The 25510-nt window shown below is 37.1% G+C and overlaps 1 protein-coding gene across 1 annotated transcript; it reads right to left on the bottom strand.

Moving 5' to 3' along the window:
- Positions 1-5910: 5910 nt before the first annotated feature.
- LOC139738781 (transmembrane prolyl 4-hydroxylase-like) lies at positions 5911-24166 on the bottom strand. Its single transcript, XM_071649419.1, has 10 exons — positions 23853-24166; positions 17861-17942; positions 17152-17534; positions 16504-16637; positions 16305-16362; positions 15124-15260; positions 13659-13749; positions 12686-12812; positions 10932-11040; positions 5911-10240 (listed from the first exon to the last, which is right to left on the bottom strand). The coding sequence occupies exons 1-10, from the start codon at positions 24072-24074 to the stop codon at positions 10024-10026; spliced, it is 1560 nt and encodes a 519-aa protein (XP_071505520.1). The 5' UTR covers positions 24075-24166; the 3' UTR covers positions 5911-10023.
- Positions 24167-25510: the final 1344 nt, after the last annotated feature.

Raw genomic sequence — 25510 nt, 5'->3', positions numbered from 1 at the left:
AATTGCAATTTCTAGTTTCCTTTTATCACGAGAAAGTGGAAACTGTTACGACATCAAGATGCACTATGAAATAATTCATGTTTTAGGCCTTTCATGGAAATGCCTAATCAATAAGGAAAAAGGATAACCTAAAAATATGTAACACAACTGTAATAAATTCATATTTTGGTTTCGCATGTACAGTCCTATATTTTAACTGCTAGAAAAAAAAAATGGGAATTGCCTTTGTTAATGATTTCGTTCATGGTTTAGGGCATTACCCAAATGTTTGTTGGTTAGGCCTAAACACTTCTACTGTCAGGGTAAACAGACGCGTTTACATTTAGAACGCCTCGTAAACACGTTCTAAACACCGCACATGTTTAACATAAACACTGTGATACTCGTACTCTACAAGTCAGCAGCGCATGTGACATATGACGGCCGCGGCCACAACGCACGCAGTGGTGCCCTGTGCGTGCGCTTCTAGCGCACACTCGTGCTATGCATATTATGACCATAATCAATGCACAATTGGCGGGAAAGAAGATGTGCGCGTACGTACCTGTACGGATGGATCTGTCTGATTGGCTGGCTGGTGCTGCCCTAGCAGCGTGATGTGCGTAGGCCTACAGTACGTGCGCATTCGTTGCTTGGCACACTACACTTGTACGTGCACTGTACTTACGACTCGATCGACTGCACTGACTGCTGTTACTGCATAAAGCTAAAGGCCAAGGAGCGGATCTAGCTAAGATGGCGTCGAAGCGATAAAGTTCTAGCCTGGCCGGCCGCGTTTTTTTTTAAGACGGCACAGATTGGGGCATGGCGCGTGTTAAACCTATGGGAAAAACGTTGGGTTAGGGTTTTTGGTTATGGTTATGGTTAGGGTTAGGGTTAGGGTTGGGGTTAGGGTTAGGGTTAGGGTTAGGGTTAGGGTTTGATGGTTAGGGTTAGGATTAGGATTAGGGTTAGGTTTAGGGATAGGGCCCCCGATAGATTTTTAGTTTACCCAATCTGTGCCGTCTAAAAAAAACACGCTGGCCGGCCTGCATGAAAGCGGTAAGTCTGCTAAGCCTGCTAAGTCGGTGAATAACAAGATTTAGTGCAAAATTACCCTCGTTTAATGTAAAACTGTAGTAGGCGTAGAAATAGGCTACGCCCTTAAAGATTTTGCTCGTTTGTTTTAGTTTTCTATTCTAACGGCTAACGTTTATAGAACGGGGAACGCCCTAACTGCAACGTGTTAGTGTTGTTAACGTTACAATAGGCCTACACTCTACAGATTACCAGTGCCGTAGTTATGGGTAAACTCGGCCCAGCGGGTAAACTCACTGTATCTTTTACGAAGTTATGAAGTATCTTTCATGTGAATGACGATGGGTTAGTGACTATATTATGAGTGAAATTCAGTTTTATTCCCTGTAAATTCTTCATAACTCAACAGGTGGTGAAAATTGAATGTAAAGCCCGTAAGAATAGGATGTCTTGGAAAGGGATGCCGATGACACCAAAGTGGGTGACGATGATGTCCTGACGACTGTATAAATTCTGCAAGACATTACCTCTGCTGGCAGAGAACGAGGCATGCTGCAGTCAGCAGAGTAAATCAACTGGGGATACAGTTGTAGTACATCACTGTATACTACCCATGTGGAAAGTGGAAATCAAGTAAGTACTCAGAATTGCAGAGCCAATTCAATGAATAGTATGTACTTAAAGGGCATGTAAATGATTTTCTATAAAATGCAGATTTTAGATGCTTTACGTTCTTCTGTTTGTTTGTCTGTTTGTTTGTTTTGTTTTGTTTTGTTTTGTTTTGTTTTTGTTTTGTTTTTGTTTGTTTGTTTTTTTTTTTTTTTGGGGGGGGGGACCTACTCCCGACTCCCGAATCCTACTACCTAAGATAAATATGGAAAATTGATTTATTGCAAATATTGTTGAAAGTGTACATTACAGGTGTGAAAATCTTCACCCAAGAGACAAAGGATACAGTAATGGTCGTAACTCTGCTTGATAATGATGATGAATAAGAAAGAAACAACAACAACAAAAAAGACTTGAGCTATGTCCAGAAAATTCAGCAAAGTAAGTAAAAACTGACGCAAGACACTAAGTGGTAATGTGACGAAGGGATTCTGTCATTCCTTTAAATTTGAACTTGCTTATGGATTCAGTCAACTTCTTTGCTACCCATTCATTTTCAGAATCTATGGGAGCAGTTAAGTCCATTGTATTGCAAAGCCAACTGATTTGTTTTCCTTGTGTAATCATTTCTTTTTACCAGCACCAGTACGTCATGGAAGAATTGATCAGGGATCACGCCAAACCTGTCTGGATTAGAATGAAAGATGCATGCGCTTTACTATACACCCCGTCTAAAAGTGCAAACATCTGAGGATTACAAGGACATCGCAAGATATACTGATATACAGTATATCTATGGGCCTACATGACATATGAAGGAAATGAACCATGGATAACAATTTTGAATGTTAATAATCTTTTTCCCGCTAGCCATGTGATGTCTCACATCGTCATGATGGACAACAGGCCTATTAGGAGGCATCCCACCTGTTAGAGCAACCTTTCTATTGTTTTTTTCTTCTTCACTGACAGTGTGCATGTAAACCTGTATACTAGAATAAAGTAAATCATATGGGGAATGATAGGGTTTTGTATGCGATAGGGCTTCAGTTCTCCGTGTGTGTGTATGCGTGTGTGTATTACATAATGACGAACCTCTAAAGAAATATGAAGCTAGGGGGCCTATATAATTCGAAGAGGAATTCAATGCTTATTTGATGAAAATTGGTTTTGAAATGGCAGGGATATCCAAAACAAAGCGATTCTATTGTCCTCTGTGCTTACGATAATGGTCACCTTCATTCTTATTGCTCATAGATATGTGTAATTGTCTTTTTTTAACAGCTGGTACGTAAAATTGTAATTTCATCTAATATGTAAAGACACTTCCTCGAAATCGTTTTGCACTATTAAGAAAAACAGTTTTATTCACTTCATTTTATTCATCCACCAATGTCCTTGTTATTCACTGTTAAGATATAATTATTACTCAAGAACTTTGTTCGATTGGCTTTCTGTTATATTCTTGTGCAAAAAGGAATATAGAAATCAAAACAAATCAAATCAAAATATCTGCCATTTCATTTTTTCCCCTCAGGTGCTTCCTAATACAATCAGTAGATATTGGACGCAAATAAGAGGCCAGTAGTTGTATTTGTTCAGAATTCTTTGCAATTTTCTTGTAGACCTGATAGGTAATGCAGTATTCGGTAGTTAATACAATGTATTTTCTTTCTGAGATATTCTTGAAATCGGTCACATGGAGAGAGGTATTAGAAATGTAGTACAACATGTATGGAGAATAGGGAGGAGTCTTGAAACTGACAGACAAATTGACAAGGGAGGAGTCTTGCTGATCACATTGCGTGTTCATGACAGCCTTGCATACCCTCCCGACTCCAGTTGCAATGCATTATTTTTACTTTGTTCATATCCTCTTGTCTTTACCAAAAAATTCTGCTGTGTCGAGATTGAAAGTAGCCCTCCATACCATGATTATGTGGAGTATGATGAGACTGATTAGACTCTAATAGACTATTCATGTATACCCATTGAGTTTGACTTCTTTCTCCAAGGTTCTAGCAAGGTACAGTTGTAGAATTTTTTCTTACTCACGCTTTGAAATCCACTAACATTCTAATATTTCTCTCAAAATAGCAAAAGTGAAAAATCCATACAGTACTGTTAGCTTACATGTACTTTCAGTGATCGTCGCAGTGAAAAGAACAATATCATGTATGTATTAAAGTTCCATTATTGGTACTGATCAGGAAGTGCAGATGTTCACCACAGGCTAAATACAGTGAAAACATTTTTTTTTTTTTTTTTTTTTTGGGGGGGGGGGTCTCTTTATGATGGAGTGCATCATCTATACTCCCTGATCAGTACCAATACGACCATAGTGTTGTAAATGGTATAATTTGCCGTGAGCCTAATCTGGTTCGGGTACCCAAAGCACTTTGCCAATAATTGATGCAATCTTGGATTTGTTCACAGACTGCAGTTATGTTCCTGGAGGTGTTACATATATGTCAAGCTTCCGAAGCGTTGAGTTGCAATTCACAATCAACAAGTTTATTAGTTTGTTTTACAATACTAAGAATTAGTAGGCCAAGAATTATATGGAACTGAAAAGTAATTGTTAAATGCAATATTGTTTTTTCTCCAAAATGAGTTGTGTGCCATTTCCTGCATATACAAACTTTACTGTCTGTATAGAAGAGAATTTCATTTACGTCTTCCTGTACAGGCCAGTGACTCCCAGGTATCTTGCATTTAACTCAGTATGGTGTCGTATAGCAAAACATGGCAATATCTAAAGGGGAAATCCAGTGAAAATACTAGTTAGTCTGATAAGAAAGAGTAAAATATTAAGAGTTCATTGGTCAAATTTTGATCGAAATCGGATGTAAAATAAGGAAGTTATGACATTTTGAAGTTTCGCTAATTTTTGAGGATACAGTTCTTGAATGGTTAATTATGAATATGCAAATGGAAACGTGGGCATGTCATTCCCCACTTACTTAATTTAAAGTTTTTCATCCAAACGAAATTATTCCCGAGGCTCAAGTCCTGATATATCTAACTGATCACTTTCTGAAGTTATTCAACCAGCAATACCATAATCTTTCATATTTCATTAACATAAACATTGAATTTCATCATTTTTTTTTTCGTACACGATCAATGGAAAATTGTGAGGTTATGACATGGTCAACTCACTCATTTGCATATTCATATCCACTTTTAACTGCTTCGCAGAAATTAGCAAAACTTCAAAAATTATATAACTTCCTTATTTTTCATCCGATTTCATTCAAATTTTTACTGTTAAACTTGTAAGATTTTACTCTTTTTTTATCAGACTATCTTATTTATTGGACTCGATTTCCCCTTTAAAGGATTTTAACTTATTATTCATCAGATATTGCCCAAGCTTTGACTGATGTTTTGATAACTTACATTCAGAGAAGTGCCTTTGACTCTTGTAGCCAAAATGTTTGTGAAAGCTAACCCAGGTCTTCCCTGGTATTATGCGTTGTAAGTGTGCTGATGATTTGGTACATCACTGGGTAAATTCTATATAATGTTATGCATTTATCTCATTCTATGCAAAAGTGGAAACAATCCACTTTACATTTATAATTACATGGGAATTAACATGCATGTGAGTAATGTATCATTTAAACACGTAGAAATTAGCATGTATTAATGTATGATGTGTAAACATGTCTCATATAAACACGTGGAAATTACCATGTATGATGTGTAAACATGTCTCATATAAACACTCAGCATGCAGGTGTAAACATGTATCATATAAACACTGAGAAATTGCGATGTTTAATATGTAAACATGTCACATGTTTAGTGTATGCAATTTTGTGATCGATCTAAAAATCAGACATGTGTTCTGAGAATAAACACTCAAATGGCAAATAAACATGTCGCAGTGTTTTTAATCTGTCACAGCGAATAAACATGTCGCAGTGTTTACATCGTAAACAGTGCGTCATGTTTATTTTTTGGTTCAGTGTTTAGATCTTAAACATTGTGGGTGATTATGTGACTGTGCGGTGTTTAGTATTTAAACACTGTGAGTGATTATGGTGTAAACGTTTGGTGTTTAGGCTATAAACAGAGCAGGTGTTTAGTTTTTAAACATCAGAACCGTTTAAAACATAAACATGTGTGTGTGATAAACACCTAGGGTGTGCTGAAAATAAACACAGCATGTGTTTAGTTCCTAAACATGTTTAATATATAAACGCGTCGCAGTGTTTTTAAACTGTCACAGAAAAGTGTTTAGTTAGGTGTTTAGAAACTAAACAAATTTTTTACAGTGTAATGACAGTACAACAGCACAAAATACATAACAAATACCATGCACATAAAAATGACACAAGACATAAATAAGGAAAATGTTACATGCTGGTCTGGGCTCGCAAGAGCGATTTTAATCGCTTTTGCTCTAAAGCATGTCAGCCCAAAATAACTATACAACTATAAATACAGCTACATCTTTTTGGTTTCTTAAAACCTTCATGAATGAACTTCTATTATGTTAACATGTTTCTTCAGTGGTAGTCTAACTATACATTGCACGTTCTTTTCTTATAGTAAGTTGTATTGTGAATGTTGTGTACAATGTCTTTATTTAAATGCTGACATTGGTGTTATGAAGAACTGAAGAAAAAGAGTAAATCATCAGTTTCGTCGATGTGCTCTTAATCCTTTCTTTCATTGGAGTCATCCACCACCATACATAACTCGCTTTTCTATCGAAGCCTTTACAGAGCAACAATGAATAATGATAACTGAGCACAGATTACTCTAGAGAGTATTATTCCTTCTTCTGGGTACGATGCTAGTCCTTAGACTTTTTGCATCATATATAATGCACTCCGAACTTTGGATATTGGACAAACATATCGCTCAATTTCCTCTTTACCCGAACTGTTTCTCTTGTAAGTAGCTACAATTTACTTGAAATTCACTGATAATGAGTTTGTGGTAGTTCACGGAATTATAGTCACTGGAATCCTCTACAAAATCTTCTTGTGATTAGCGGCAAGACATAATATGTGATAAGGACAATCACCTTATGTGAGTTTAAGTACATTTTGGAGATACGTCAATAAATAATTGGAAATATCACATAAGACAATCTTATTCAAATGTTGTGGGAGGCGTTAGATGTGCTCGTCAACTGGAAAGATAAAACATGTACTAAACTCTAGCTTTGATCAAACTCAGTTCAAAAGCTGCATTTATCAAAGTCAAAACATACATCCCACAAAGACCAAAACAAACAAACAAACAAACAAAGTAAAGCACACCAAAATGTAGTGAGTATTCTCCTCTTGACAGCTCTCAACGAGGTACAGTGTATTTCTGAGAGGAAAATTATGGTGCCACCACGTGAACTGCGGACAGCAGGGACAGTCAAATTGACTATCCCGTCGTATAGGAATGGCACTGTTTGTGATAATATTGCTCCTTCAATTATTGCAGCTTTCACTTAGCCTGACTCTATTAAGCACGCATGGAGGACCCTGATGGAAATAGTAATTACCTTCATGCATATGCTTCCACGGATGAACTTCGACGGTACATTACCTTTTAGGAATCCATATTACCTGTATTCCAAAATGTGTCATTCGTGTAGAGTTACCGCCATGATTTTGTTATATCTATTACCAAGCACAGTAAAATGCACAAGCATGCAAAGTAGTATCTGAGGTTTAACCTATATGTGTGTGAACATGGAAACAGGACGCAAATGAATTCGTCCATTATGGAAATACAAAGTCGAAGTGTGCGTGTGTAAATACAGCCTAGGCAAAGGTGACAGGCAAAAAAAAAACAACAACAACAACAAGTAAATAATACGTGCTCTGTTTAGCTCGACTGTTGTGCTTGTTTCACCGATATCATTACATTGATTGTCATTTTGTATTATCATGACGACTATTATCAATCATGCATTACAAAACGCTGTTCAGAAAAAAAACCTAAATCACAACGTTCACAATGTAGAAATACTAAAAGGCTAACAGTACATTATTGTCAAGTAAGGAAAATGCGCTTTCAATGATTTCCCAAAGTGGTGTAGTGACCTGTCCAATGAAAACTTAATTTCAGTTCAATAACTGACTGAATTAATTATGTACTGGTGCTTCATCATGAGAGGATTTTAAGTCAGTTTTGTAAACTTTGCGATCCCTCTATCTGCACGAGGTGTGCCTGTTAGAAACCTATATGCCGATCAAACTACCACATGAAACATGCGATAATATGTATCTTCAGGAGTGTGGTTCCTTATTATGATTCTCGATATCCAACTTAAACCAAGCAATAGCAAAGGTGATGAGTGCATTTAGATATAGCCATACTAGGTGCGGGGATAAGATAGGTTTGAGAATGCGTACATAAACTCATGTGGTGAACCCGCTATAACATGAGGTTATTTCTAAAATTCCAGATGTTGATACTTGCGACACATGCAAAGAGTATTGCTGTCTTGACCGCCTGGTTCATATCGATCACGTAAAGATACAGTTGCGAGTCATCAGCGAAAATGCAGTGGTAAGGCATACTGAAAAATGTTGCAATGTAAACAATAGGCCTGTTTCATAGTGTAACCCATGGTTCCCAACGAAGACTAGGGACAAATAAGGAAAATGAAGTGATGAGGTGATCATTAAGTATGTTGACATGTCTTTTTAGAACACACCCCTTTTCGTAACAGTTACTTATGAAATCCCTTATTTGGCTTTACATACTTGTACTGGAAATAGTAAGTTTACATGGAGAATCAAATGAATAGCTGAGACCACCTGCAATATCAACTGTCATTTTCAGCAGGTACCTAATAACGTTTCCGAAATCTGTCATCGATAGATAGTCTGTTGTTTACAGGTCAATAAACCGAGAGTCATGCATTCAAACTTGCGATGAACAAATGCATTCTCTATTTAGCCTTTACGTTTTCCATTCTACTGGAAATATTGGATATGATCACACTACCAGTTTGCTATTAAACAAATGACTGAATTGTAGCGTACCTTTGGTACACACGCCTGGGCAAGATACTGGTTATATCCTAAATCATGCTAAATTGAAAGCCGAAACTAGAAGTCTAGGGTTCTATGATACATTCCATGTATTTCAGTTCCCACTTCAAAATACTTGAAATAAGTACTTGAATAAAGCATCAGGCTTATCATTAGGCCTACATTTTATAGAAGAATCAACTAAGACACAATAAGAAATTATACATGTTTGAAAGTGTTACCTCACAATAACAAGGAAGTAAACCTGCTTGTGTCAATGAAAACCCAAATTGAATACTATATGTCATGAAGGTAGCGTGAAGGGAACAAGGAATTATAAAGCTTTGGTCATGACATTAAAAACCTTAGTTTTTTGTTTATTAATACCAAACGCTATAAAAGACCAAAGGCATTTCTTTGAGAGAAATTCATAACTACGTTATGATGTTTAAATGCTTCCACCTGGACGTGAAGGGACAACCGGAATGTATTACCCCAGCCAGGACCATTCCGCCGCCCTTTATGTACATTATTACGTAATCATGATTATGACATCAAGCGCGGAGAAACATATTTTCGGGTAGGGTCACAGGTAAAAGAGCACCATAAAACAACGTTCCGTTTTAAATACTATAAATAATAGCTATTGGAAGTCCTTTTAATCGATAATAGAGAGACAATAGAGAGTGGGGGAAGAGAATGAGAACTTTGGCATCACTTGTGTGGAAAAATTGCGTATTATTGCACTATCGGATGATTTGAATCATAACTTACATAACAGACATTTATATAATTTTATGTGCTTTTTTGTATCATATAGATAAGTCAAATACCAGTCAGCGAATTGATAAACATAATCGAGTGACACCAAGTCGACATTATGTTCTCCAATGGAAGAATATTTTCGTGCAGACAATTTACACATTAGACCAAACGGCAGAACTATGAAATTACAGCACAGTCGATATATAGAATGAAAATGTCTAATTCAGCCTTGTACATGACGCTTAAAATTCGGCGATTGATGAATTGCCAACGGAATGTAAGTTTAAGAAACAGCATGTCATATAAGAATACCATTATGAAGTACTGCGAGCAAAAACAGCGCGCAAAATGTCTAGCGTTGTGCAGGTGGAAATGCTACAGCTATTGCCATCGCAAAATATCAGGTTGAAGGTAGATTATCTCACGATGTGGTGTACTTTGACTAACATGTACAATTAAACGGCTGATCACTGTTGTTGGTGGAAATGTTCAGCTTTTTGAAACATCAAAGATTAAACCGTTATTAGGTCCGTCGACTTCTACTCCAGACTGATTTTACTTCCCTCAATAGCACTTAAAACTGAACATTCGTAATATCCCTTCCTCCACAAGTCATTTCTTCTTACATGTCAATGTATTATAGTTCTGTTTTACTTTGCTCACGATCAGCATGGTCAATTAACTGATCACTCAATTTCCCCGACTCGACTGTTTCTGTCGAATAGCGTTCAGAGCCTGACGCAGCGCCTGACGCACGTTCGTTCGTCCCGTCCACCGATGATAAGCCGCTCACTACTCTGTCGTCTTCTTCACCACTTGGTTTTGGAGAACTCCATTCATGTAGTTTTTGTTGTCTCACTCGAAGCCTCTTATAGTCCCATCTCAGATGAGAACACTTGATCTAATTAAAATAGACATAACAAACATGACTTGGTACAGGTGTTATTCATTATAACAAATAGTGTGTTAAATTTATGTCATCGTCCAAAAGCTCGAGCTCCTCATATTTTTCTTATTCTTCGCATTGATCATTTTGCCTCTACAAATCCACTAGCCAGGGATCACATTCCAATCTGTTTTAGATAAAATCTGCAGGCATACAAGTGCAAGTTATTCATTTGCTAATGGCAATTGGATACGTATTAGGTACATTGACAATAGAGATTGCGTCTTTAAACACTTTTTTAACCCGAACAGAATAAGTGAATAGAGCAAACTTTACCTTTCTGTTGGAGTTACAGGGTCAAAATAGAATAAACAAGATTCTTTGTTCGATCCATTACAATCGGGATAAAGACTTGTTAATCCGTAAAGAAAAACTGAAATAAAGAGCTGCTTTGAGTTGCTTTGGGTTTGTTTGCCTTTCTTCTGCAAATTTTGTTTTTGGCAGGACGGGATTTGATCTAAACAAGGAAAAACAGAACTTGGGAAATATTTCCTACCGTTTCAGACTGGAGGTAAATAAATGCCACGTTTTGAACTTTGCATAAGCTCATGCTCACCATATGGACCGTTTGTGTTTTGTTTTGTTTTGTTTTTGATTACCTTGCATAAACATCATCGACTGTGATCCAGTTGTTTGCTATCCACTTGACTCCTTTTCTGACGTCACAGCCACCATGAAGGGAATACTTGTCCACTGGACCTAACCAACCTGATAACCATTAACATGCAAACACTTCATGAGTAATAGATGGATTTAAAAAAATGCATTGATAGGTAGATAGTTGCAGTGGAATAAAAGATTAGAAACATGTCAATATAAAGTTAAAAAAAAAGAATTTTAAAAGAAGGGCTAATGATGACATTCATTAATTTGTGACATATCTGTGGAGAGAAATGTAGGGACGGTAAACCAATCTTAACGATTTCCTGTGTATTTGACTAATATGTCTAATCTATAATAAACTTAAAGAAAGAAGACAAATCAAATTAAAGAGTTCTTGGGTCGCGTTGTTGTTTCTTTTTTTGCAAGAAAAAAGTATCTGTTGGGAAGGCTTGATTATGTATTTAGGGAATAAGATATCTGTTAATATCATAAGCATATAAATCATCAGGAAAGCCATACGCGACGCTTGTTCGACTTTCTGACAATGACTCCTCATTCGCCTCGGTGACCTTCTTGCCTGAACTAGCTCCCTGTGTATGTACATAAATATCTCCGTAGCACAGTGAGCTTTGTACTTTACTGCTATTTTTTCCTACCATGACATTTACAGGTCCACCCGTAATATTTGCTCAAAGAATGTACTCACTGAAAACAATAAGCATACTGCCATCCTGCCTATTGTGAAAGCAGGGCTTGCAGTAAGACTGGTAATAAGACTTAGAATTTTTGTATAAGATATTGGTATTTTGAATGAAGTATGTTTGCATGAACACGCTGTACTTTGTCTCATCATAAAAATGTGAACTAGACATGAAAGAATGTCTGTATCGAAAAGATATACGACCACTATTGCAATCGCTAACAAAATGAATGCAAAACTGAATCAACTCAGTAACTGCTTATTTCGTTTATTTCATTTAAAATAACGGCACTTCCTCAACGTTACTATGGAATAAATGTCAGTAACACTTCACTGAGAGCTATTCCTGATAAACATTTCACGTTATCTACGTATTCAGATTATGTTGAAACAGACTGAATAATGTGAGCGGCAAAACAAGAAAGTTTCAGTTTCTCTTCAGTAATTAAGTAAATGTACGATTTTAATACTAAATGAATGATAAAGAACAACATTGTGGCAATTGCAAAATCCTGCATACAATGAGATGCACCTTACCAACAACGGTCTATTATGGGGTCATGGTCGTCAAATGCTATAGGCCTACACTTCGTTTTGTGTGTGTGCATGTGTGTACTTCGGAAGTTATGGCGGTTTCTACAGCGCGCCAAAGCGGTATCATCAATGGAATTCAGTTCAACGTGATAACTCCTTCCGACTAAAATAACAATGTAACATAGTCTTTGACGTTGATATATTGTGCAATATATGCATGAATTTTTTAACAGTTTTTAATTTCATATTGGTCATATGCATATTGACATGCTCTGGGAATATGAAAATGATGAATCATAGGGAAATATATGATATTTAAGTATACGGCTGATATGGTAAGCTAATGTGCATATCATTTTCAAGAGCAAAGGGAGTCGCAATGTACAACAACTTATCCGCAATAAAAGTATCAGAATGAACAAGGGTGTTTGCTTTGCACCAAGAAATCTCATTACGTTAAAATCATATGTCATATTAAGTGAACATACATGCAGATTATGACCACGCTATACTAACCCGTTTGTGGATGACGTTTGTGGTTGTACCACATGACTGCCTTGCCTTTCTCCGGTTTCACTACGGCGTTAGCCTCGTAACAGTGATTTGACAGGTCACAAATTTTGCCAGAAATGTCATCATAGACCTTCAATGTAAATGATACACAATTCAAGTGGGATCATTTCGTTTTTATATTAATTTATCTATTTGCCATATTATTGAAGATTACAGAAATGTCGTCACAGACCTTCAATGTAACTCTGGCAACTCTGACCTTTTATGTACGTTTGAAAAATAGTTATTGTAGAGTAATATATTGTGTTTGGTAAATTGTGATTTTTGTTGTTATATTTTGTATTATGGTATAATTTGTTTTGTTTGTTTGTAAAGCGCATTGAAATTCTTTTCAGGTCTGAAATGCGCTTTGTAAGAATTTGTTATTATTATTATCATTATTATGTAAAATGAGGCCATATTTTCGAATTCACGTAATTAGTTACTATTGTAGACGCACACGACAGAAGCTGGGCAATCATTGATTAGCCGCAAATTTTACCTGAAAAGTCGTCATAGTCCGTCAATGTGATCTATTCCACATTTTAGTGATATTATTTTATTTTCGAATTCATGTATTGAGTTACCACATGATTATTGACGTTCATGACAAAAGCAAGGCAATCACTGATCATCTTTATCACTCTGTGAAAAAAGTTTTGTATTCGGAACTGTTATAAACTCATTAGATTGTGGGCTCTTTCAAGCAAGGCCATAATGCTGTGAAGGCTTAAACTTGCAGTCATAGGCAGTAAAACGAAAAAAATGACGATCAATGGATTTTCACTTATTTCCTCACAACTTCTTCGTGACGTTGTCATCGACATAAAGAAAAAAAAAGTCAACAAAGTCATAACCTCGGTGATGGAGGTAACAGCATATGTATGCGAAGTGTCTGGTATGAGGGACAAGGCTGGGTGATTTTGTGGTCCATTACCTGTTGATCAAACGTTTCGTTGTTTGCAAGCGGAAAAGCCGTCTCCCCCCCTTCCTCCACATCACTCAGGTAGTACATGATGGTAATATACCTGTGGAGACCAATGTTGTACGTTAGGCCGTAGGGCTCTGATATTGGGCCGAATGCATAAACGCTAGCAATTGCTTGTGCTAGCCTTTTACTCGAATCCGTATGCATAAAAACAAGCAATTGCTTGCGAGCAGAAGCTTTTGCTAGCAAGCACAAGCAATTGCTTGCTGCCCGCAAGCAATTGCTTAGAGACCAAACATTTGCTTAAAAACGTATGCTTAAAACATACCTTTTGCTTATTCTTGCTAGCAATTGCTTACGATTTTGCAAGCTCTGTAAAATGAGCTTAAGCTTTTGCTTAACTGGGACGTTCCCTTTTAAGTATCATATTCATATCAATAAAAGAAAGACCACACTTGCGCATGAGTGGTATAAATCTACGAGAAATTACTCCTAAGTAGTGTAAGAAACTTTTTCGTTTTAACAACGGGAATGTCCAGTGGTTAGCACGCAAAATGTGATGAAAAACAGGTAGGATGTCTGACTTCGGTGGAGAGCAAGGAGACCTCTCTCCACGTGCGATCTGGCACATCCGGGCTACTATAAGCAGTGGTGGGATCAGCCAGTACGTGTGTGTGTGTGTGTGTGTGTGTGTGTGTGTGTAGATGTGTGTGTGCATTTATGAGTGTCATTTCATAGCTCTTCTGCTATGTCAGGAAATGTTTCCGCACACACACGCCCTTTCAAATACATGCTGTCACACTCGCCTTTGTTCTTGTGTGCGCACAGGCGTGACGTCCCTTTTGTTGAAAACGTAAGCAATTGCTTGTGCGGGACAAGCAAAAGGTATAAGTACAAGCAAAAGGTTATGCATATGGATTTAAGCAATTGCTTGAGCTAGACCTTTTGCTAGACGAGCTTGTGCTTTTGCTTGAAGCAATTGCTTACAAGCAATTGCTTGTTTTATGCATTCGGCCCAATGAGATGAAGTTTTGGGCCATACACATCATTTCCATGCTTCTCAAATTTCCGAGCAATATGCTTCTGGTTAAATGGTTCTAAAGATATGTCTATCATTCACGTATTGTCATGGTAGTAAACACTTGATCGTGTTGGCATTTTCAAGCTGTCTGTTGGCTGCTAGGAAGAATGAGAAATCATCGAAAGCCCAGAAGATGGATAGGGTAAAATAAATAACATGATAGATCAATATGTCATATCATATCAACATTGATTGGGTCGTGTTCTTTGCCACAATTCAATTATTTTTTTTTTCTGTTTTATGAGGGAACTAAAATGATTACCATGCCACACCAACCAACACTACGAAATACAGCGTTATATTGAAATCACAATTAAGGGATGCTGGAGTAAAATAGTAAAATACTTGGAAATTGCGCATGACAAAGATATTCTCTTATTGCAATACACTGACCGACACAATCTGCCTTTTGGATGTGTGTGATGCACTCCTTCAAAAACAGTCTTAGTGTGTATGCATTCCTTGTCCGTGTCGAATTCTTCAGTGTCGTAGTGAGCATGATAATGACCTCCCGGAAAGTAACGGGCAACCTGCAGAGAAAAGATCGCTGTCATTATATCATACTCCTTTCCTTTAACTTTATCCGATAAAACCAGTATGCCTATATTTCAGGCATTTCATTATCATCAATAATTTGTGGGAATCTCACTTTGAAAAGTGTTCAATTGACAGGCGGTTAATTTAAAGTAACGCAAGTTCCTGGTTTCTGTCGCACTGAAGAAAAAAAAAGATTGTAAAAGCAACAATATATCAAAGGATTCTAGGATTCAGACCTACTCCTCTTTCAAGTGCATTCGGTGGAACATTTCTCTCTCTCCCTCTCTCTCTCTCTCTTCTTAATTGAACTCAGACTTTACCAAACCCAAATTCCAATAAATACTTGTAACAGTATCACTATATCAGGAAAATATGTTCAGGCTTGATTTATTTTCTTTCTTTCTTCTTTGCATTTTGATCATAGAAATTTGCCTTCCGTGGGGTAGTTACACATAGTTCATATTAACATATCAACAGTATCATTGTCATCAATATGGTTGCAGCTATTGTTTGGCATTACTCCATAGTGAAGGTATGAAATTATTGAGCAAAAGACAAAAAATGGCTGATGAATGTAAACAGAAGGATCAGATCGTTATGCACAACCTTCAGCCAAAGCGCAGAATCATGCAAAGACTTTCAAAAGATGATTGACATTAAGATTGGCACCATGTAGCTCCATTTTGGCACCAAGTGAGGTATTATCACACCTGCATGCAAACTCTCTCTGCTTTCATTGGTATCACTTTATCATGATCAGTCAGTCCAAAAGCACTCATATGATTTGCATTTGTTAACCCACCATTTCTGTTTTCCTTTCATTCAGAAACATGCAGAGAAATTTACCACCAAACACACACACACACACACACACACACACTTTACGGGAGAATTCGAAAAAATATTGTAAGTATGAATTACCCCCGGAAGTTTTGAAGGTGGGAAAATATTCTCTCCTTGTTTTTCATCAAATTTGTCTAGTAACAAAATAGTCACTTGCAAGAAACCTCATATATTTACAAACACATAAACCTTACCTGCATGTGCTCACTAGTCTGTAATATATTCGGATCCAGCTTCGTAAGCCCAGATAACCTTTTAGTAAAACAAAAAGATCCATACAACATTGTTCGATACAATCCTTATACAGCAAACTGAGCAGTTACACCTTACACGGAACACAAAACAGACACAGATGATAAATGACACGTACATCATAAATGAGATAGGTCTTACCTGTCCCCGAGATCATTCAACAGTCCACCTGGCAAGTTCCTCCAATCAACCCATGTCTGATCGCTGATGCGGCCACGCCCTTTTGACGCCACCGACATATCAATTTGTCCCGCAGTTCGTAAAGAAAACCAGTTCTATGGACAATACAAAAGACAACGGAAGCAAATGTAGCTCTCTTTCTTTTTTACATCTTTATATGAAGTATGTTCCAATTTTCTTCGCAAAATCAAACACTATTTCGCACCTCTGCAGTCAACTTTGAGAATAACTCTACGAGCTTCTGTCAAACCAATCACGTATACATGCCGAGAGGTAAATGACATGTAATAATCAGTCACAAAAAAAAGAAAAAAAAAAAAGAAACAGAACAATCGTCTCAGCAAATTTTTTTCTGTGTTTTTTTTTTTCATTGGCTGTACAACTTATACGATGGTCGTCGTTATAATGAGCACTGCGGTTATTATAGTTTACGTTATTTATAAATCAATTGTTTTATTTCATTAGGACTGTAGGCCCCACATGCTTTCTTGTTAGATGTTGTATAGCAGATTGGTAGTAAACGTGATTACTGCCTGAGTCTGAGGTGAGCCATGGTTTTCTGCAAATTATCATACGCAAAGAAGCCCTTTGTAATCATAAATATCTCACTTTCATCATGGCTTCTACATCCCTGCTGTGCATCGCCCAAAATTCATTCAGTCCTAAATGTAGGTCTGAATCTGCGTCCAAGTCGAAATCCAAGAAGAGACGCTGTATTTCGGCAATAGACAGCTCGCCTTCATCCGTTGTGTACCCGGGCAGACACGCCTGAACCTCTTTGTAATCAAGTAGTCCATTTGCATCTTCGTCATACTTGGCAAAAGTAGCTCCCCATTCAGTCTGGTTGTATGACGTCGTGCTCCCGTCTTTTGTGTAGACACCGTACTTCTCGTCGAACTCTGCTGTTACTACTTTGCTGCGCGTAAGTCCAACTGACTCCCCATAGGCGATGAGACTGTCACACTCTTCCCGCGAGATCAGGTTTCTTACTTCTGCAGAAATGTCGGGACGTTATCAAACAGGACATAATAGGAGCGTGGCGTATTATGATACCAAGACAATGGGATGGAGAAGATTTTTCGATGGATCAAAACTTACTTCGGTGCTTTAATTGCTTTATGTCTTATCGTTATAAACCACTCTGATAAAGTACTGAAGTCATCACCTTTTCTTTATTTTTTTTTTCAGAACATGCAGGTTTTAATGCAAACTCTTTCTCCCTCACACACACACACGCACGCACACACACACAGTAGCTATGAGAAGAGACCAGATACTGAAACTGGGCAAAACCCTGCTTATACTGCTCTTCACTTACCGAAGAGGGGCGGGTTTTTGGCCACTGTCGTCATTTCCACTGTTCTGTAAGGAGTAACCTTTACATTCTGGACATAGCCAATCTGAAATACACAAAAATCAGAAGGATTAAACTTATGGTAGGAATTACTTACCACATACGTACGGGGTGGGGTGTCTTTTGAAGTGTTTAAACACCTCCCCTAGCATAATGTACAGCAATGGGCCTTTAGTGCAATTATTTTGTGTTAAAACTTGTAATTTTGGGTATAATTACGTTCATTTTCTAACTTCACCTAATGATAGAGCGTAAAAGTCAATCTCGTCCAGAAATATGTGCAAAAGTGTAAATCTGAGCTCTGTGTTGCGAAATTGTTTGAAATTGTGCCCTCCTAGTAAAGCCAATTTTATAATTTTTTCAATTAATTTCGATAAATGAATAGTTCTTTATAAAATGATATGTTAGAGTCGTGTCAAGACGTAACCTTCTAAGAAATCACGTGGACGCCAATGGCACTAACTATCCACACACGGAGACGCATAATCAATATCTATCATGTTCATGGGCACGATAGGTCGTTACTTTGGAACAAAATTTCAATGTGTATCTCAGTCGTTTCGCAGTCGCGTCTTCATTATCACTTTCTGTCTTTTAACCTTGTGCTTGTTTGTTTGGTTTTTTTTCGAAATGAAGTAAGCAATGTGATATCATGCGAAAGATTGCAACCGAGCAGACGGTTTTTAATCACTCTATTGTCCTTGTTTCAGTATCACAACAGTCAGTCATGCATTCAGTATGCATCAACTTTTCTCGATGAGAGCTGCCAAGGACAAAATTCAGTGATGTAAAATTATCCTACGTTAAACAGGTTTTCATTTGCCCCGTATAACGAAATCTAGAAATGATCGAGCAGCGGCATCTATCTTAGATGAACTTCTCTATAGACTTTCTCTGCACTTGCTACTCCATAAATGATATAGTTTGAAGACATTTTCAAAGATCATGTAGGTAAATATTGTGAGTTATTGCTTTTTAAGGCCTATGGAAAAAACAACAACAACCACTGGTCTTTTTTTTTGTGTGTGTTTACGTGTATGAATGACCGTATCTATTAGGAACCATAGGAAGACTTTAATTCCTATACCTTTTGTACTCACATAACCATGAAGTACTGAATAAAGTAAATTACTGAAATTTTTGCAGCATGATTTTGAACTTTTTAAGCAGTCTATAACAGAATACCTACAATAAGCTCCCAGTAACTGATCAATTATCTCATATTACATTACATATGCCGTGCCGTCATAGTCCGTCAGCAACACTGCATTACACAGGGTCTGACACGTGTTAGGGGTCAGTACTGATTATTGCGCTGTCACACAACCATTATAAACTTGCGGTTTATATTACATAAAGATTTTGCTAAATCTATTTGTTAAATTGTTACGTGGTTCAACGTTTGCATGTGTGAATGTTGAAATGGTCATAACCACTCGGTACTTTCACTTCGTTGAACACGATACTCAACGCAGTCCACGTAGAGCGTCTGCTGAAGGTTTGTGTTTTTTGTGTTTTTTGTGTGTGTGAATATTGGTACTTTGTTGCGTTGTTAATGTGATAGGTTGCACGCAAGAGTTAGCATGAATTAAAGTGCACTTCAATAGCGCGCACTATAAATAAGATAGGAAGGCTTCGAATATTTTCATGAAACTGTTGTATCAAGGGCATGTATACAAACGCGAATGGGATGAGTGTCCTATTGATTTGAAAATGAAATATATGTATTATACATGTTTTTTTCAAAAACATTCATTACATTTTTCTTTTACCTGAAAACTATAAGAATTTGTCGAATTCTTTGCATTTAATTTATGTATTTTATCTTGTTATAACCTAGCACAATGAGCCCTATAAGAGGGAAAACGGGTTATAGTTGTATCATCGACCTCCAAAAATTTCTCTGTATGCTATTTTTCAGTACAAACCAAGGGGAGAGTTGTGAATTGAAGTTATCATCATTTTTTTTTCTATTGCACATGCGATGTGGCAACCGGTTCCATGACATTTGCCCTGTTGTGACAGTTGCTCCAATGAAATATCTGCACGCTAAGCCAAACATAAATTCTACCAACAAACATAGCCCTAACCCTAATCCTAATCCTCACATCAAACTAAACCTAAAACCCTATCACAACCCTAACACTAACCCTATCTAGGTCTCGGGAGAGAATAAGACCAGAGTAATTGTCGCAGGAGCAAATGTCGTGTCACCGTGGGAACCATTATTCATAGTCGTTGGAAGCATGTAAGAATTTGCCATTATTTTTATTATTATCATTGTTATTATCATTACTATTATTATTATTATCATTAGTATTTTATTCGGCAGAAGACATACAATACAAAATCAATTACAATTCGACATAATCAATCATTACAATAAGACAAAAATACTTAAACACTGGATGCGTTTGACAGGACTGCCAGATATTGGGCAAGTTAACTGAATACTGTACTGTAGTCCGCCCTAACCTATATCCCTGCCAGGCGCACTCAGTGTTACAGATTTATGTGGCAATTATGTGATGGCATTGATTATCATAATAAAAATAGCATATGGCTACCATAATAAAGATAGCATATAATATTCCATAGCATACTCATTTCATTTCCGATTTGGATGAAACTTCTATCATTCTAGTCAAATTGAGCTTGGTTGTAAAAGAATTTTTAAAGCGAAATTCCCTCGATATGACATTTTGATATAAGCTAGATATCCATATGTGTTTTATTATTTATGTATAACAGAAACAAACCCTCTATTATTTAAAAAAATACAATTACCTACGGATCGCGCGCGGTGCAGTACTTTACAGAGTCAAACATTTCCGATCTATAAAAAGCAAACTACACACAGTAAAGACAACAATAATGCAAACCCGTGTCTTTAATACTAGTATTTCAGAAGTCTCGGTCTTTTTCCATGATATTTTTTTTTTCATTTATGATATTCGTGTTCCTTAAATGATCTCTTTATTCTAGTTTATTCGGCAGGTTAAAGGTGATGCCTGCTGGACATAAATATACAGGTGGTTCAAAAGGTCGATAACTTAGATACTGAGGCTGAACGTGCAGAATGTATACGACGAACAGCCTTTTTCGATCCTACACGTTACAGAATATAATCAGCATATGAAAATGATTATGAATGAAACATATTACATTTATGTATCACATTCCATGAATGCGGTAGGGTGATGTTGTGAAAGTCTAGTTGGTGTTCTATTACTTTCACATATTAAACATTGCAGACTGCTGTAGGCATCGTGTTAGTAATTCTATAATCAAAATAATTGCCTACTTATGTCCTTCTTGCCGTCAATGCTTGGCAAGCATCAGACACCGATACCCGCATTGAAGTTGCATTTTCAATATCTGCGCATATCGACCCATTCGTTCTCCTACGCTAACAGCTGTAACAGCAATAGCTTAAGTCGAGAAGACGTGTAGGCTACGAGCTCTTTCAGTAATTAAAGCAATATTGCTGATACCATTCCATGCGAGATATCATCGCATGAAGGCAGGAGACGAATTAAACTCTTGCTATATAGCGTGTTGGTCAAATCTTTAAATTGCCCGAAATGGTTTGAAAAATAAATATGTGACACGCATCGGCTGCAATCACGCCTTTTATGTTATGGTACTCCTAAAACGTATAGGTAGACAGTGTCAAATACTGCCTTAACTTTAAGCTTTGTAAATTGGGAATAGCTTAATGCTGAGGACTGCATGTAACTTGAATACTATGATATATTAGTCAGGAAGACGGCCAATTGCTTTTGATATGCAGTGGCACAAGTGTGCGCATTCTGCCAATGAAAGCAGTTGAAGTTTATCACATAACTTACATAATATTTGTACGCTGTTGCCACTGTAAGAAGTAGACACTGTACGTATTTCTTACAAAATTTATCAAGCAATGTTCAGCTATCCAAACATTAACTAAATCATTTATCCAATTTTGCCGCACTACATTTTAAGTAAACATATGCGAATCGCATTAAAATGTTAGTAAGATGTATCATACCGTATATCAGCAGATTAACTTCAGAATGTTTCGTCATATGATAAAGCCCAAGTTATTTTGACCCTTCCCAGGCTCAAGGGGGCATATTGTGCTCCCTCTGTCTTTATCATATGATGTACCACCGTCAGATTTGGCACATTGATAGAGCAAGTCATACTCTACATGACTTTACCATTCAACTTTCTCAAGGTTACCAATTGGGACCGCTATTCACCACGATTCAAAGAATACACAGAAAATATGCTAAAATCGTGTTTTTCCTAATATATGTCTGTATTATTACACCTATTGCTTTTATATTTACAAGAAAGAGCAATTCAAACTTGACTGTTTGTTATGCTTGAAATGTCTCAAGGTTACGATGTGGGGGCGATATTCGACATTATAATCTAAAGAATTATATAATGGAATTAACTGTACCCTTTTTGTGTGTCTTTAGAATTTGCCCAATAACTTTTATATCATTATATCCATAATATTGGAAATCTTGAGTTTGCAGATTGATAACAATAGACATAATAATGACACTAAAGATAAAACGAGTGTATAAGATTCAAAATTATACAAAATTAAAGGGAAAACTTTCGAAACTGCTATTTTCAATCATTCCTTTTGCATCTATTGTTTTAATGCCCCTTTGTCACATGAAAAACAAAAGAAATGATAAGAAGACTATCCTAGGGCCATTCTCAACCATATAATTACTTCATCCTTTAGCAAATTGTGGCCAGGAAAACACACATTCTATCCACTGTTACACTTTTAACTAAGGGACAGAAAAATACACAAAATTGGACATACATGGTTGTTTATTTATGGTTGCCATGGCAACCAGCAATATAAAGCATACCTAATTATAATATATCAAAATGTTTGCAATAGGATTTGAGGAAAATTTACCAAATTTAGTCGAAATTGAGCGAAGCGTGTATGAGTAGCAAATGAAAATACGATGGGGCACAATGTGCCCCCTTGCCATGGGCTGAGGTTTAAGGAACTGCTCTTCAATTTCATGACAAGTGTCACATGCGATAACATCCCTCGTGTCAAAAGCAACAATGAACACGTCAATTCACCTAGACAATGCAGCTGATGAGAAACATTCAGTCACCAGTCATTCTGGGAAAAAATCCTGTTCGTGTGCGGATTCATACGCACACAATTTATTGCTAACATACAATAATGTAACCCTTACTTCTAATCACTCTCCATATGTTTCGTGCATATGTTTAATTGATAACTAATTCATGTATCATGATAGCGTTTTATAACACAGAAGAGTTCCCCAAATTTCGTCAAGTGCAGACAACGAACATATTTTCAAAAGAAGTTAGAGAATCTTTTTTTTAATATGCACTATACACTCAAATACGTCCAATAATTAATGGTGGTTATTATTTCTTGGTTATTTATTCATCAACAATCTAACAATTGTCATGATTAATTCATTACGTGTTCAGATTTAAGCCTGCTGTCAGTTTTTGCTATTTTGAGCTCATAGACAATAAATGCCGATTGCGCGAACACACCCCACCCCGATATTCAGTCGTATAAAGCAGGGACATTATGAACATAAACTTGGCACTATAAAAGTTGAACAGAGGCTACGACATTACTCTGTAATACTTGCAGGAGGAAGAGAATAATGCGGGAGTCATGTAATTGTGAAACATAATTAAAATCCGAGCCACCCGACATCTTCGTGAGAAGTAATGAAAATATTTTATTGTGCAGATGTCGATAGTTTAATTTTCAGTACAAAGGAGTAATAAAGAGGCTGTATGATTTCAACCCACTTATTTTCCTGCTCACTTAACATTCATTTAATCTGGAATTTAATTTATCCATATTTACTTGGTGCTTCCTATCAGTACAAGCGCAGGCCCTGATATATCTGTTCAAAACACACTTCTAAAAGGAACCTACCGCCACTGGATCTATCATGTACAATGCCTGTAAGGGTTCCTGTGTCTCTTCTGTCGCATCATTAATGCTTTCTGTAAACTGGCTGTGTCTGACATCGTTGGTCCTATCAATGGTTCCTTCGTCGAGGTTGCTGGACTGGTCTTCCTGTGAGAACGCAAGACCGACAACGAATGTGATCATCAGCAACAGCGTTGTACTCGCCTTTAGCAGTGCGAACCCCATGACGAGATTCAAGCGTGCTCCTCACTCGAATCGAACCTGTAAAATGTTCGATAGCACGATGACGGCCAAGGGACACTTCGCAAATACCATCAACTAAACGCGCGCAGACGAAGTCTTTTCGTTTATCTTTCCTGTGTACGTACATAATATCCCGGCAGTATACTACTAATGTGCTTAATGCCTCACAGATTGCTGCAGAAACGTAACCGTGTGCTCTGCACTCGGTTGCAGTTCTCTCTACTTTCACGTTTTTACGATATTATGAGCTAAGATTTTCACAAATTTTGTACCCGCTACAATATCGGGTTCAGCAGAGGTGATACGCTAAACGGCCTATCACCTATTAGTGTTTGCTCGAAATTCCCATTTCTTTCTGACGAATTTTGTAAACAAAATATCTCAATAATGACTTAACAATTTCACATGAAATTTTCAGTCATCATATCTCACGACAATATCTCAGCACAGCAACATTTTCACGACGATAACTTATCTGTGGCCTCATCTAGGCGCCATTTTGTGATTTTCAATGATCCATCATAACTTCATGACTAAATGTCATTTCTTTACCATTTTTGGTAGACATAAAGCTCAAGTCACGTCTGATCATCCTGTACTATGCTAATTACCCAGGTCACCATGACGTGCGCGTACGCGCGCGTCAAAAACATAAAATGCTCAAAACGAACTCCCGACCGGTTTTCTCGAGGTTTCAGACAATTTTAAGCGTTTCAAAAAATTCCGCTCGTACGCGTCCGTCCGCACGCTTTCGTGCGCACAGCGCGTAAGCAACATGAAAATGCACTTTTTTCGACTGATTTGGATTCCTGATACATTAAGTAACAATATCCATTGATTTCCGATCGATTTTGACCAATAACAAAGGAATGCACTGGCGTCAAAGTTAAAAATCCGCGTGCGCGTCTATGTGTAAATATAGTGAAAAACATGTCTCTGTTTATTTCGCCATAGCTCTTTAAAATGTCCAGTAACCCTATGTTTTTATTGCATATTACAAAAGCATACGAATTGCAAATAACATTTCAAGTATCAATATTTCCATGAATACTCTATGACGTCATCATATCGTCATCTGATATCAAAAAAGTGGAATTGAATTTTTTGAGGTACTGTTTCTGACATTCATTTGCTGGTATCTCTATTGTTTTAGCTCAATATTATCCCAAATTCGGATATTGTACTTCGAACATTTCTCTTTCAAGTCTATGTCATTGTTTTGCAATTTGATAACGTCATCATACTGGAAATTGTGATTAAACGCAAAGACTCAAAATCAGCCAAGTTTACGTGTTATGTCAATGGGAGGTGATTTCTTTTTTTAAACCATGCATTGACTTGATAACGTTCAAGCACCTTTACCTCAGCTGATTTTGTTACATTTCCTTTGAAACTTAAGTATGAAGTAGCTGAGACAA

Source organism: Diadema antillarum, unplaced genomic scaffold (assembly GCF_040938485.1).
Source record: "Diadema antillarum isolate AM-2024a unplaced genomic scaffold, OU_Dant_1.0 seq00000768_RagTag, whole genome shotgun sequence".
NCBI lineage: Eukaryota > Metazoa > Echinodermata > Echinoidea > Diadematoida > Diadematidae > Diadema > Diadema antillarum.
This window is presented reverse-complemented; position numbering and strand designations above follow the sequence as displayed.